Here is a 15,134-nt window from a genome sequence, read left to right as displayed (position 1 = left end):
ACAAAGATGATCTGACCAGTTTCCAGGCTGGTGTTTGACGTCCGGCATAAATCAGTTCTGTTCACTGGCCATTGAACATTTCTATCTCCGTGGTGTCTCTGGAGATTCAAGTCCCTGAAGCTGATATACTGTGGGTGAACAGAAAAGCTGACCCGTGTCCAGACATGTAGGTTGATGTCCAGCTGCCTCCGTCCAGAAGGAGTTCAGAGAGACGGAGGGACACAGACTGATGGAAGGAAGACAAGCTGAGGTTCAGACAGTCACCTGAGAGAGAGGAAGCTGAAAGAGAGAAAACAGACCAAAAGACAGAGAGAGAATGAAGGGATAGATTTGTAGAGTGAGGAAAAGAAAGGAGGAATCATTCTGCATTCCTCCACCTTGTTCTATGTTTGTCTGTGTCCACTTCATGGATGTTGATCTGTCTCATCATTTTTATTTTTCAGTTTTTGTTTATCTCCCTCATTCTGTATTTCAGAGACGTTATGTTTTCGTATGCTCGCTCTAAACTGAAGCGTCTGGTTTTATGATTTAATACCAAACAGCTTTGAAGAAGCCTGACGGGTAATTTCTCTCTCAAGTTTCTCCAGTCTCCTTCTTTCATGGCTCCATCTGCCTCTTTCTTCTTTGCACCAGCTCCCTCCATCCTGCTCCCAGCAGGGAGAACAGAGCTGATGCCATGGCAGCCGTGTGACGACTGGCATGGTGGAATCGGCCTGGTTGTCAGATTAACAAAAAAACTATTAGGTTAGATTAGAATAGGATTCAGTGTGAATTAGATATCATACACTACAATTTCACTAAACGATCTGCTGCTCTGAGCTCGACTCATACATCCTGCAGCCGAGCCTCAAACCAGTTCACACGGGCCAGTCCAGTATGTTTAATGGAGTGTGTGCATGAAGCTGTTAATCTGACCTCTTTGTTTTTAACTCATTGTTGTTGGTCCGACATTAATCCTCACATCTGGATCTGTTGCACATCAGCATCACCACAGAAACAAAGAGGCTTTACAGCTCTGACCTGAGAGCCAGTGAACATGATGGTGTTATGTGTTTGTCTGTGACATGTTAGTAACACACACGTTGTTATGATGTGTAACCCAGGGTGTGTTGTTTTGTGAGTGTTGGCTGTTACACAACTGTTATTGTTAAACCTCTCAGCAGTTTGTGTTCAGGTGATGAATGGACAGCGTGAGGGAAACACACTCAATTATTTTCTCTTTTGGAGAAACATCATTTCAACTGATGACCTCATTCAAGGCGGGGGGGGGGCTCTGCTTGTTAGTTTGCAGAATAAAGCAAAAACGACTCCTTGATATCTTCTATTGTCCAACCATCAGGACCTCTGTGGTTTGAAGTTTACAAGTGAATATAAAAAGCTAATACACAAATGACTTAAACGATTAATACATTATCATAAGTGATTTTCTATAGATCTAGAGAGTCGAGTCCAGGATTTGGTTTCTGTTTTGTGTTTTGAAGGTAGACTCACTTTATGGTCTGTTAAGTTGATTTACAGTCTGATGATATGATGGGATTACTGGGGTCAGAGGTCAGACCACTCTGGACATGGAGAGACCGTATTGTTTGTATAGACATTGATCACTGTGAGTATCTGTAGTTTCTGTGTCGGTTTAAGCGGCTCACAGGAATAAACCAGGAACACACTGTGACACACAACACACTCACACACACACACACACACACTCACACACACACACAGACACACACTTCTGACTCTAGTTTTCCTATGAAAACATTAAAAAAGAACATTTAAATTTACATTGTTAATTGAAATGTTCTCCTCTCCGTGTAGGTGTGACCCCACTATTTCTCTCTCTCTCTCTCTCTCTCTCTCTCTCTCTCTCTCTCTCTCTCTCTCTCTCTCTCTCTCTCTCTCCCCCTCTCTCTCTGGGTGATGCCGGGCCGTGGGTGGGGTGAATGCCCGTGACCAGTCTGAAGCTGGGGAAGCTAAAGGTGGTGCGGCGGCAGCTGCTGCAAAGGTAAAACATTTCCCCTTCTCCTCGGGTCACTGGATCTGTTGCTGTCACTATGAGTTATGGCAGTCAGCAGTAAGTCATTTTTATTGTTATGATATTTCAGGTATGAACACCAGCCGTTTGTCTCCTGTCTCGCCGGCCTCTACGGCTGCCAATGGAGACGCTACCAAAGAGTCTGGGCGCAACCAGGAGAGTGCTGCTGCAGCAAGGTACACACACACACACACACACACACACACACACACACACACACACACACACACACACACACACACTACAGAGGGTGTTGAGTTTGCTTATCGTGCAGAGTCTAGATTCCCTGACCAGTTTTCCTCTCTCTGCTGACTCTACTGCTTCTGTCTGAAAATCGATCACATCCAGTATATCGGTGTTTCCTCTGTCAGCTGATACCAAAATATACTGCTTCCATACGCACTGTGTAAAATGACTGAGTCCTGCTGTTTCTGTCGGTTGTGTAGAATCAGCAACTGGCTGTTTCGATTCTAACTGTGACCATAAATGTGTGTCTGTGAGTGTGTGTTTGTGTGTTACAGGTGGAGTGTGGCAGTTTTGGCCTCCTGATCCTCACCTTCTTCCTGAGTTTTGTGTTCCTCTATTTCTGGAGTGAAGCTCAGAACGACTACAACGACTTTGACTGGTGAGTCTCTCACACACACACACACACAGACACACACACACACACACACACACACACACATACACACACATACACACACACACACACACACACACTGTAAACTGCTCATGTGAACTATGAATGAATTAAATTAGATTCCCAGTATTAAACTGGTGCCTGCTCTTCCTCTGTCTCAGGTTTAACTTTGGGACTCTGGGCTTCTGGTTCCCCTGGTCACTGGTCCTACTGGTTGTTGCTGCTGCTCTCTTCACATACATCGCTCTACTGCTGGTAAACAAACACAGAACATATCAATAGTATAATCACATTACAGAAGCTGTAGCTTTGTTACAGAGGTTAGGTCGTGTCATTTCATATCAAGGGTTGGCAGTTAAAATCCCTGGAAGTGCTTAGAACTTATTTAATGATGCTGAGTTAAACTCTGGACAGATCATGATTCATTAGTGAGTGAATAAAGTTTCTTGTAGGAAAGTGAAGCATCCTCCTGTAAACGTTTTGAACGTCCATCTTTGTTCAGGTGTTGGCGGTGTGTCTGCTCACTGAGGGTCAGAGACTTTACCTCCACTGGAGCCACAAGGTGAACACACACACACACACACACACTGAAGACATCTACACACTAGTTTGTGTGTGTTCCACTTTCTCATGACTTGCCCCCCCCCCCCCCCCCTCAGACGGGCATCGTGGTGACGTTGGCGTTCACCGTCACAGCCACCGCCATCCTGTCTGACCTCTGGAGCAAAGAATGGAAGACTCTGCTCCTCTCCCTGCAGGTGCGCTGATCCCGTGCAACCAGCCAATCACAGCAGAGAGTTACACCACGCTGTATTTCATTTTAACCAACCCCTCATTCTGCTCTTTCTAACCAATCAGGTGACGGCACCTTTCCTCCACGTGGCTGCCGTCTCTCTAATGGCGATTCTCTCGTGGCCGATAGCGTTACACTTCTTCCGCATGAACAGGAAAGGTGATGACTTTGATCTCTTTTACACACAAATGAACAAGTCTACGCAGATTTTTAAATGTGGGTAAACCAAAGAATGACTCCATGACCTCCATGTTTAATGTCACAAACTTTGATCTGATCCAACTGTCCATCATGATAATTCATGTTCTGGATGTTCTAGAGAACTATGGGGAGCTCCCTAGTTGACATGCAGCAGTAAGAGGAGGAGAGAAAAGGGCTGAAGGACCTTGTTAAAATCACATATTGTCTTATCTCTTGGAGACAGTGAAGGTTTTCTGCACTGAGCTGCTCCACCTGTCGGGAATACAGCTGTTCAGAAATCAAACCCACCCCTCAGCAGCGTGACACCGTGTCAGGCTCCTGTCATCCTCCCTCTCCCTCTGCACTTCCTCTGCACTTCCTCTGCACTTCCTCTGCACTTCCTCTGCACTTCCTCTTAACAGAAAATCGATGTTTCTCGCCCTTGTCTTCGTCTCTCTGCTGCTTCCTGTCTCCTCTTCCTCTCTTCATCACTCTGCTCTTTCTTTGCTCTCTGGATCATTCTGACCTCTTTTCTTTCTTTCTCTCTTTACTCATCTTCTGCTCACTCCGTCTTTCTTGTCATTGTGTCTGTCCGCCCTGTCCTCTCCACTGATTGGCTCTGACCTCTGCGTCTCCATGGGTACTGTCCCTGGTTGCCATGGTGAAGCAGTGGGTAACGCTGAGTCATGTCGAGGGTCTTTCCTGGCAGGCGGGGGGGGGGGGGGGGGGGAGAGAGAGAGAGAGAGAGAGAGAGAGAGAGAGAGAGAGAGAGAGAGAGAGAGAGAGAGAGAAGCATAGGATGGAATAAAGCTGTTCTTCTGTAATAAGATAAGCGCTGGCCTGCATGTTTTGTGGTTTGAATTTGATCCATTGCACTCCATTGCACTTACTGGTATTTAGATGTGTGATGGGAGTAGAGCTTATCAACTCCACCTCCTCCATGTTAGTGGATGGGACACTCGCTGCATCTGATTTTCTCTCCACATGGATGTTAACCTGTGGACAACCAAAAGGCTGCTCAAACGTGATTGGTCAAAATGGAAACAGAAACTAGAAGACATCCATGTCCCTCAGATTTCTTAGAGATCTTTACTGCACAGACTCTGACTCCACATGACATCATCAGTGCAAGAGGGCGAGAGGAAGTGGTGACACGTCGTCCATCTAGCACAACTCTCTTGCTTTCAACCTATTGAATCAGAGAGAACATTTATGTATTTATTCCAATAACTGAGCCTCAGACACGAGGCTTCTTATTCTTTACAACACAAGCTTCCTAAAAAAAACACACGAGATAAAACCAGTGATTCTGGTGAAAACAGTAGAAGTGGTAGTTTGGTTTGTCTCCAGTGGATTTGCCTGTTTCCCATATGGCCACAGTTCAGCCCCAGACCAGCATGTTGATCCTATCAGGAAAGATTTACTGCTTATTAAACCCATTAAGTTCCGGTATCGACACTCGGACCTTCCTGTAACTCTAGGTTCAGAGAGAAGCTCCAACCTGTAGGTTTTGGGATTAGATGGTGGGTTGTAGGTCTACTGCAGATAAACTAGTGACTGGAATAAGAAAACTAAAGATCTGTGTTGAACTGGTACAAATAAAGACACTGTGTTGTGTTATACTTTATTCTAATGCCTCAATAACCAGACTGTCACGAATCCTCCACTTCCATCATAAGCTTTTGTGAGCATTTAAAGTCAGTGAAGTTTAAGACCAGCGTCTTTGTGTTGTTGTTTTCCCCAGGGCGTCAGGTGGCCGTCCTGGGTCTGTACCTGTCTGTGCTGTTCTGTCTGTACCTGGTTCCTCTGGGAATGTACTCGCCCTGCATTAAAGAGGCCGGCACACTGGGACCAGCTCCAAAACTCATCGGACACAGAGGAGCTCCGATGGTGAGACTGAGCTGAGTTCTGTTTTCCCTCCTCCTTCTACTGTCGGCCATCTTTTCTGTTGGTTATGATCATATTTAATCAGCGTGTATGAATGTTGTCTGTACATATAATACATGTGCTTTGTTATTCATCAGACTGGGATTGTTTGTCCTCTTATTTTTTTTGTGTAGCTCGCTCCAGAAAATACTGTGATGTCGTTCGAGAAGGCAGTGGAAGCTGGAGGAGAAGGACTGGAGACCGACGTGACCATCAGGTACCAGCTCCTCTCACTGTGTGTGTGTGTGTGTGTGTGTGTGTGTGTGTGTGTGTGTGTGTGTGTGTGTGTGTGTGTGTGTGTGTGTGTGTGTGTGTGTGTGTGTGTGTGTGTGTGTGTGTGTGTGTGTGTGTGTGTGTGTGTGTGTGTGTGTGCGTGTGTGTGTGTGTTGGACCATGTATTTGATTTCGTTGATTTCTCAGTGAGTGATTCATCGATCTTGATTAATAAAATCAGGCATGTTTGGAGGACTGATATTTATGTGTGTGGGTGATTTAATGTAGCTTAATTGATTTTAAATTGACTGTTGGGTCTTTGGGTTATAGTTCCTGTCCCTTGAAGCCACATGGATCCAACCCAGGAGTTTAAACTCTTATTAAAATCAGACCTGCAGCGGTGAACCTCCCTCGATTCGTGACTAATGGATCAAATTATTAAAATGCACATTCACAGTTGGGTCAAGTCCTGATTAGCTTGGAGTGAAAAGGTCAAATCATTAGCAGCGTTCAACACGTTGCTAAAATGTGAAGTGAGTCTGTTCCTCGCAGCTAATTATACAGATCAGATGCTCGTGTGCTTTCCTCACCATTAAGGTGATTAGTGCCATGCTAATCCAGTTAGCCGTTAGCCCCCCCCAGCTCACGGCTGGTGAGTTACCATGTTGGAAACAGAAGGATTAGCATTAGCAGATTAGCTTATCTAATGCTGCTGGTGACCCCAATGCAAACTGTGTGTGTTTGTGTGTTCGTGCATGCTTGTGTGTGTGTTTGTATATGTGTGTCTGTCCAATGGGCTATGTTTGAGGAAAACCCCAAATAAAAATAAAAAAGATTAACACAATTTCAGTACATATATTTTTTTATTATAGTTTATTAATTGACATGACACTTAGGTTGTACAAAGTGTAAAGATATGAGTTACATCACTCTGTAACCCTCCCTGTCCTACACCCTGTTTCCTCTCTGCAGTTATGACGGTGTCCCCTTCCTCATGCACGACTCCACCCTGAGGAGAACCACTGACGTAGCTGAGGTTTTCCCAAATCGAACGCACCTCGATGCCTCCATGTTCACCTGGGCCGAGCTGCAGCAGCTGAACGCCGGCCGCTGGTTCTTATCGGTGAGACGAACACAAACAAACACAATCTGAGGGAACAAGAGAAACTGGCGCCTGACGACTTGAAATGGAAATACATTTGCAGTTTTCATATGTTTGTTGTAATAATTTGAAAGAACCCTGGTGGATTTGTTTTCTGTGCAGAGGGATCCATTTGGTACGGCGTGGTCCCTGTCGGAGGTGGACCGCTCGCAGGCCCAGAACCAGTCTGTTCCCTCACTGGCCCAGTTCCTGGAGGTAGCAGCTCGTACTGGCCGGCTTGTAATGTTTGACCTGCGTAGGCCACCGTACGGTCATCCCTGCAGGGATTCATACATCAACACCACGCTGCAGGTGGTGCAGGCCCACATCAACTCCTCACAGGTAACGGAGCAGACAATTTAATATATTAAATCCAAAGACAAAGATTTGTATTATACAATATATTTGTTTGTTAGTTTTCATATTGTTCATGTGTGCTGACAACATAATTAAAATGTGTGTGTGTGTGTCTGTGTGTGTGTGTGTGTGTGTGTGTGTAGGTGCTGTGGCTGCCTTCTGAGGACAGGGAGATGGTTCACACTCTGGATCCACAGCTGCAGCAAACATCTGGAGAAAAAGCTTCTATCCAGGAACTGACAGACGGACACATCAGCAGACTGAACCTACACTACAGCACCATGTCTCAACAACAGATCAGGTACACACACACACACACACACACACACACAAACACACACAAACACATAAAGGAGGACCGGAAGTGAGAGGACAGGAAGTGAGAGGACAGGGAAGTGAGAGGACAGGAAGTGAGAGGACAGGAAGTGAGAGGACAGGGAGTGAGAGGACAGGGAGTGAGAGGACAGGGAGTGAGAGGACAGGGAGTGAGAGGACAGGAAGTGAGAGGACAGAGGGTGAGAGGACAGGGAGTGAGAGGACAGGGAGTTAGAGGACAGGAAGTGAGAGGACAGAGGGTGAGAGGACAGGGAGTGAGAGGACAGGGAGTGAGAGGACAGGGAGTGAGAGGACAGGGAGTGAGAGGACAGGGAGTTAGAGGAAAGGGAGTGAGAGGACAGGGAGTGAGAGGACAGGGAGTGAGAGGAAAGGGAGTGAGAGGACAGGGAGTTAGAGGACAGAGGGTGAGAGGACAGGGAGTGAGAGGACAGGGAGTGAGAGGAAAGGGAGTTAGAGGACAGGGAGTTAGAGGACAGGAAGTGAGAGGACAGGGAGTGAGAGGACAGGGAGTGAGAGGAAAGCGAGTTAGAGGACAGGAAGTGAGAGGACAGGGAGTGAGAGGACAGGGAGTGAGAGGACAGGGAGTTAGAGGACAGGAAGTGAGAGGACAGGGAGTGAGAGGAAAGGGAGTGAGAGGACAGGGAGTTAGAGGACAGAGGGTGAGAGGACAGGGAAGTGAGAGGACAGGGAGTGAGAGGACAGGGAGTTAGAGGACAGGAAGTGAGAGGACAGGGAGTGAGAGGACAGGGAGTGAGAGGACAGGGAGTTAGAGGACAGGGAGTTAGAGGACAGGGAGTGAGAGGACAGGGAGTTAGAGGACAGAGGGTGAGAGGACAGGGAGTGAGATGACAGGGAGTGAGAGTACAGGGAGTGAGAGGACAGGGAGTTAGAGGACAGGAAGTGAGAGGACAGGGAGTGAGAGGACAGGGAGTGAGAGGACAGGGAGTTAGAGGACAGGGAGTGAGAGGACAGTAAGTGAGAGGACAGAGGGTGAGAGGACAGGGAGTGAGAGGACAGGGAGTTAGAGGACAGAGGGTGAGAGGACAGGGAGTGAGAGGAAAGGGAGTGAGAGGACAGGGAGTGAGAGGACAGGGAGTTAGAGGACAGAGGGTGAGAGGACAGGGAGTGAGAGGACAGGGAGTGAGAGGACAGGGAGTGAGAGGACAGGGAGTTAGAGGACAGGGAGTGAGAGGACAGGGAGTGAGAGGACAGGGAGTGAGAGGACAGGGAGTGAGATGACAGGTAGTGAGAGGACAGGGAGTGAGAGGACAGGGATTGAGATGACAGGTAGTGAGAGGACAGGGAGTGAGAGGACAGGGAGTGAGATGACAGGAAGTTAGAGGACAGGGAGTGAGAGGACAGGGAGTGAGAGGACAGGGAGTTAGAGGACAGGAAGTGAGAGGACAGGGAGTGAGAGGACAGGGAGTGAGAGGACAGGGAGTTAGAGGACAGGGAGTGAGAGGACAGTAAGTGAGAGGACAGAGGGTGAGAGGACAGGTAGTGAGAGGACAGGGAGTGAGAGGACAGGGAGTGAGAGGACAGGAAGTGAGAGGACAGGAAGTGAGAGGACAGAGGGTGAGAGGACAGGGAGTGAGAGGACAGGGAGTTAGAGGACAGAGGGTGAGAGGACAGGGAGTGAGAGGAAAGGGAGTGAGAGGACAGGGAGTGAGAGGACAGGGAGTGAGAGGACAGAGGGTGAGAGGACAGGGAGTGAGAGGACAGGGAGTTAGAGGACAGAGGGTGAGAGGACAGGGAGTGAGAGGAAAGGGAGTGAGAGGACAGGGAGTGAGAGGACAGGGAGTGAGAGGACAGAGGGTGAGAGGACAGGGAGTGAGAGGACAGGGAGTGAGAGGACAGGGAGTGAGAGGACAGGGAGTGAGAGGACAGGGAGTGAGAGGACAGGGAGTGAGAGGACAGGGAGTGAGAGGAAAGGGAGTGAGAGGACAGGGAGTGAGAGGACAGGGAGTGAGAGGACAGGGAGTGAGAGGACAGGGAGTGAGAGGACAGGGAGTTAGAGGAAAGGGAGTGAGAGGACAGGGAGTGAGAGGACAGGGAGTGAGAGGACAGGGAGTGAGAGGACAGGGAGTGAGAGGAAAGGGAGTGAGAGGACAGGGAGTGAGAGGACAGGGAGTTAGAGGACAGGGAGTTAGAGGACAGGAAGTGAGAGGACAGGGAGTGAGAGGACAGGGAGTGAGAGGACAGGGAGTGAGAGGACAGGGAGTTAGAGGACAGGAAGTGAGAGGACAGGGAGTGAGAGGACAGGGAGTGAGAGGACAGGGAGTTAGAGGACAGGGAGTTAGAGGACAGGAAGTGAGAGGACAGGGAGTGAGAGGACAGGGAGTGAGAGGAAAGCGAGTTAGAGGACAGGAAGTGAGAGGACAGGGAGTGAGAGGACAGGGAGTGAGAGGACAGGGAGTTAGAGGACAGGAAGTGAGAGGACAGGGAGTGAGAGGAAAGGGAGTGAGAGGACAGGGAGTTAGAGGACAGAGGGTGAGAGGACAGGGAAGTGAGAGGACAGGGAGTGAGAGGACAGGGAGTTAGAGGACAGGAAGTGAGAGGACAGGGAGTGAGAGGACAGGGAGTGAGAGGACAGGGAGTTAGAGGACAGGGAGTTAGAGGACAGGGAGTGAGAGGACAGGGAGTTAGAGGACAGAGGGTGAGAGGACAGGGAGTGAGATGACAGGGAGTGAGAGTACAGGGAGTGAGAGGACAGGGAGTGAGAGGACAGGGAGTTAGAGGACAGGAAGTGAGAGGACAGGGAGTGAGAGGACAGGGAGTGAGAGGACAGGGAGTTAGAGGACAGGGAGTGAGAGGACAGTAAGTGAGAGGACAGAGGGTGAGAGGACAGGGAGTGAGAGGACAGGGAGTTAGAGGACAGAGGGTGAGAGGACAGGGAGTGAGAGGAAAGGGAGTGAGAGGACAGGGAGTGAGAGGACAGGGAGTGAGAGGACAGGGAGTTAGAGGACAGAGGGTGAGAGGACAGGGAGTGAGAGGACAGGGAGTGAGAGGACAGGGAGTGAGAGGACAGGGAGTTAGAGGACAGGGAGTGAGAGGACAGGGAGTGAGAGGACAGGGAGTGAGAGGACAGGGAGTGAGAGGACAGGGAGTGAGATGACAGGTAGTGAGAGGACAGGGAGTGAGAGGACAGGGATTGAGATGACAGGTAGTGAGAGGACAGGGAGTGAGAGGACAGGGAGTGAGATGACAGGAAGTTAGAGGACAGGGAGTGAGAGGACAGGGAGTGAGAGGACAGGGAGTGAGAGTACAGGGAGTGAGAGGACAGGGAGTGAGAGGACAGGGAGTTAGAGGACAGGAAGTGAGAGGACAGGGAGTGAGAGGACAGGGAGTGAGAGGACAGGGAGTTAGAGGACAGGGAGTGAGAGGACAGTAAGTGAGAGGACAGAGGGTGAGAGGACAGGTAGTGAGAGGACAGGGAGTGAGAGGACAGGGAGTAAGAGGACAGGAAGTGAGAGGACAGAGGTTGAGAGGACAGGGAGTGAGAGGACAGGGAGTTAGAGGACAGAGGGTGAGAGGACAGGGAGTGAGAGGAAAGGGAGTGAGAGGACAGGGAGTGAGAGGACAGGGAGTGAGAGGACAGGGAGTTAGAGGACAGAGGGTGAGAGGACAGGGAGTGAGAGGACAGGGAGTGAGAGGACAGGGAGTGAGAGGACAGGGAGTTAGAGGACAGGGAGTGAGAGGACAGGGAGTGAGAGGACAGGGAGTGAGAGGACAGGGAGTGAGAGGACAGGGAGTGAGATGACAGGTAGTGAGAGGACAGGGAGTGAGAGGACAGGGAGTGAGAGGACAGGGAGTGAGAGGACAGGTTTAAACTAAATTAAACAACTGTTAATTTATTCACTCTATCACCTCGCTCCTGTTGAGCCGGGGGGGGAACTTGACGCCCTCTCTCCCTCTGCAGTAAATACCAGTCGGTGAACATCAGCACCAACCTGTACGTGATCAGTCAGCCGTGGCTCTACACGCTGGCCTGGTGCGCCGGAGCTCGGTCCGTCACCACCAACTCCATGAGCCTCCTGTCCACCATCAACAAGCCGCTCTTCCTCATGGTGAGAACAATAGTTTAATTATAGTTTCACTCATCTCTGGGTTGAGTTGTTTTTATTTGCTGATTGTGAAAACAGAGATTGAAACCCTCTCGGAGAAAAGCGGTGGAAACACAAACACACATGCTCCAGGATCTTTGATAGACGCTGGGGGGGGGGGGGGGGGGGTGCTCCAGGTGCTTTATGATCAAAGAATGTGAGAAGCTTTTGTTTCAGTAAATGAAATTACATCTTTTTCTCCATCCAGACTCCTGAAGAATACAGTCTGATGTGGATTCTGACTGACGCCGTGTCTGCCTTCCTCATCATCGCCATTTTCATATTCCACTGGTGCGTAGACACACACAGACACACACAGACACACACACAGACACACACACCTTCTCATAATTAGCTCCCCCTGCTGATCGTGACGTCTGGAGTCGGGTGGTGACGCTGGTCTGAGTCATTCTCTTATTATTAATATTTGATCTGAGATGTCTCTGTCGTCACCAGATGTGTTTCTGATCTGCCGATGCAAATTGAATGAAAGTTGATTTATTTTTTAACCTTGTACTTTATGTAGTTTGTATCAGTTCCAATATTTCTGTGTATTTTCACTTCACAGCTCTTGGTTTGAAACCATCCTTCTGTTGTGATACAATAATTTCCCAAACTGGGATCAATAAAGTAGATCTATCTATTTATCTATATGAGAAACACAAAAGAAGTTATGTTTTCATCGAGGTTCGTCAGTAAGTTAAATTTGTGGAGACCTGAGAAAGAACCAATTCAATTCAGTTTCAGATCCAGGAATCATTAAACTGAGGATATGAAAACAGTGTGAGTGAGTCAGATCAGAACCTTCAGCTTCCACAGATACACACCAGCCCTTTTATGATCCCTTTTATACACACACACACACACACACACACACACACACACACACACACACACACACACACACACACATGTCGACACATCAAAGCAGGTACAAAGCCTATCATGAAAAACACAGAAACACACCTGGTTATTCTTTGCTCCTCTGATCTGATCTCATGTGCGTGTCTCTTTGTGTGTGTGTGTGTGTGTGTGTGTGTGTGTGTGTGTGTGTTTGTGTGTGTGTGTGTGTCTGTGTGTGTGTGTCCCAGGTGGAGAGAGAGGGGCCTGACCTTCTGGTCTGGCAGTCGTCAGACTCAAGAGAACGGACCGTACAGCAAGTTCAGGACTGGTATGAGAGAATTCTTCTTCTCTTCACTCTTTGTTGAGCTTGTGTGTCTGTCTTGTGTCATTGTGTGTAAATGAAACACAATAGAATCTGATGCTTGTCCATAATGACGTCAGGATCTCTGGCCTTTGCATGCAATGATTTCCTGCTGTGTGTGTCTGTGTGTGTCTGTGTGTGTCTGTGTGTTGTTTGTATCAGACTCTTCTGAGGTCATCTGTGTTCGCTGGAGCCCCCTCCACTCGGAGCCTCCAGCCGGGGCCCTGGTCTCCCTCCCCCTGGTCTTCAACCCCTGACCCCCTGCATGTCAGCCCCGCATGTCAGCCCCTCAGGAGCCCAGTATGAACCCAGTATGAACCCAGTGTGAACCCAGTATGAACCCAGTATGAACCCTGTGTGAACCCAGTATGAACCCAGTGTGAACCCAGTATGAACCCAGTATGAACCCAGTGTGAACCCAGTATGAACCCAGTATGAACCCGGAACCTGGTGTAAACATCTGTCCTGAGTGATGCAGTCACACATGTTCAGTGCTGAGTTCAGGTGTGAACACAACCAGATGTTTGGTGAGAGCCGATCACTCAGACCACATCCAGAGGACGTGTGAGACGCATGTGTCCACGTCCTCTGTGCTGCCTGAACACAAGTGTCTCCCACAGGAACCTCTCAGCTGATGCTTCTGATCGGCTACACAATGATTGTAAAGAACCAGTTCCTGCACTGACTCCTCTCTGTGTCTGCACCGCTGCTCACTTACACTGAAACACACCAACACTGTGACATCAGACACATCTGGAAACTCACACTAGGTAAAAACCTAATTATGTGTATTAATAAAAAAGATTTCCTCTACGGAGACACGAGTGATGCACGTGTTCATTTGCACATCGAGCTGGGGAATGAGATCTGATCCCAAGTTGTCACAGGAGACATTTTAATACAAAGGTGTGAACACATGTGCTGAAGGCTGTGATCGAGTCCCTCAGGACAGATGTTGACACCAGGTCACAGGGTTTCATCTGAGCTCTGGATTAAAAGAGCTGTAAGAACGCGTCTCACTGCATGAAGCAAATTCAGCATCTTTTAGAATCTTCTCCTCACTCTTCACGTGTTTCCTGTTACTTTGAATGTGGCCCCTGTTTTACCCACAATGCTCCTTGACAGGTGGAGCTATAAGGTCTAAAGCACTGCTCTCTGCCTCCCTCTGCAGAGCTGAGTGACGTGTGGTCGATCTCCAGCGTCAACATCAGGCCTGAGACCCGGAGCACGCCCAGCTCGCCCATCACACCTCACCTGCCCACCATCACAGAGGAGTGATGGAGGGAGAGAGAGAAAGAGGGAGGGAGGGAGGGAGAGAGAGAGAGAGAGAGAGGGAGAGGGAGGGAGAGGAAAGATGGAAAGATGAGGGAGTGAGTGTTAAAACTTGGTTTCATCTCTTAAGTATTTATTGATCAAATTAAACATCAATGAAACTGATCCACAAAGCATGTGGTTTAGTTTCATTCATATCTTTACTAAATTGCAAACAGTGGTGGAGGAAGTAATCTTTACTTCAGTTAAAGTACAAATAAGTAGACAGAAATGTACAAGTACTCTATTATCTTTACTACCTGCACAAAGTGCTTTAAATTCAACTAATAAGAAAAACATTGACAAAATCTATATTATTACTTTCCACCACCGTCAGAGTAGGACCTCCTCTGATCGAGGCCTTTAAATACAAGAGAAAGTAAAATGGTGATGTTCACAAATCAAAGTGAACAAGAAAAATTAAATAAGTAGAGTCAGACATGAGTTGAGCTGAGCTGAACTGAACTGATCTGAGCTGAACTGAACTGAGCTGAGCTGAACTGATCTGAACTGAGCTGATCTGAGCTGAACTGATCTGAACTGAACTGAACTGAACTGATCTGAGCTGAACTGAACTGAGCTGAACTGAACTGATCTGAACTGAACTGAACTGAACTGATCTGAGCTGAACTGAACTGAGCTGAACTGAACTGATCTGAACTGAGCTGAACTGATCTGAGCTGAACTGAACTGAGCGGAGCTGAGCTGAGCTGAACTGATCTGATCTGAGCTGAGCTGAACTGATCTGAGCTGAACTGATCTGAGCTGAACTGATCTGAGCTGAACTGAACTGAACTGAACTGATCTGATCTGAGCTGAACTGAACTGATCTGATCTGAGCTGAACTGAACTGATCTGAGCTGAGCTGAGCTGAGCTGAACTGAACTGAGCTGAGCTG

General features: G+C 48.4%; 1 protein-coding gene across 1 annotated transcript; it reads left to right on the top strand.

The window, feature by feature from the left end:
- Positions 1-1,862: 1,862 nt before the first annotated feature.
- On the top strand, positions 1,863-13,202 carry gdpd4a (glycerophosphodiester phosphodiesterase domain containing 4a; the record flags this gene model as incomplete). The annotated part of the gene is given in 16 exon segments (XM_053422465.1): positions 1,863-2,002; positions 2,103-2,208; positions 2,554-2,657; positions 2,834-2,927; positions 3,175-3,234; positions 3,332-3,430; positions 3,531-3,624; positions 5,390-5,535; positions 5,706-5,788; positions 6,757-6,907; positions 7,049-7,267; positions 7,426-7,583; positions 11,538-11,685; positions 11,930-12,012; positions 12,813-12,892; positions 13,088-13,202. Coding segments are annotated over 16 exon segments (1,860 nt in total), but the record flags the coding sequence as incomplete, so codon positions are not given.
- Positions 13,203-15,134: the final 1,932 nt, after the last annotated feature.

Source organism: Pleuronectes platessa, chromosome 5 (assembly GCF_947347685.1).
Source record: "Pleuronectes platessa chromosome 5, fPlePla1.1, whole genome shotgun sequence".
In the NCBI taxonomy this organism is placed as follows: Eukaryota; Metazoa; Chordata; class Actinopteri; order Pleuronectiformes; family Pleuronectidae; genus Pleuronectes; species Pleuronectes platessa.
This window is presented reverse-complemented; position numbering and strand designations above follow the sequence as displayed.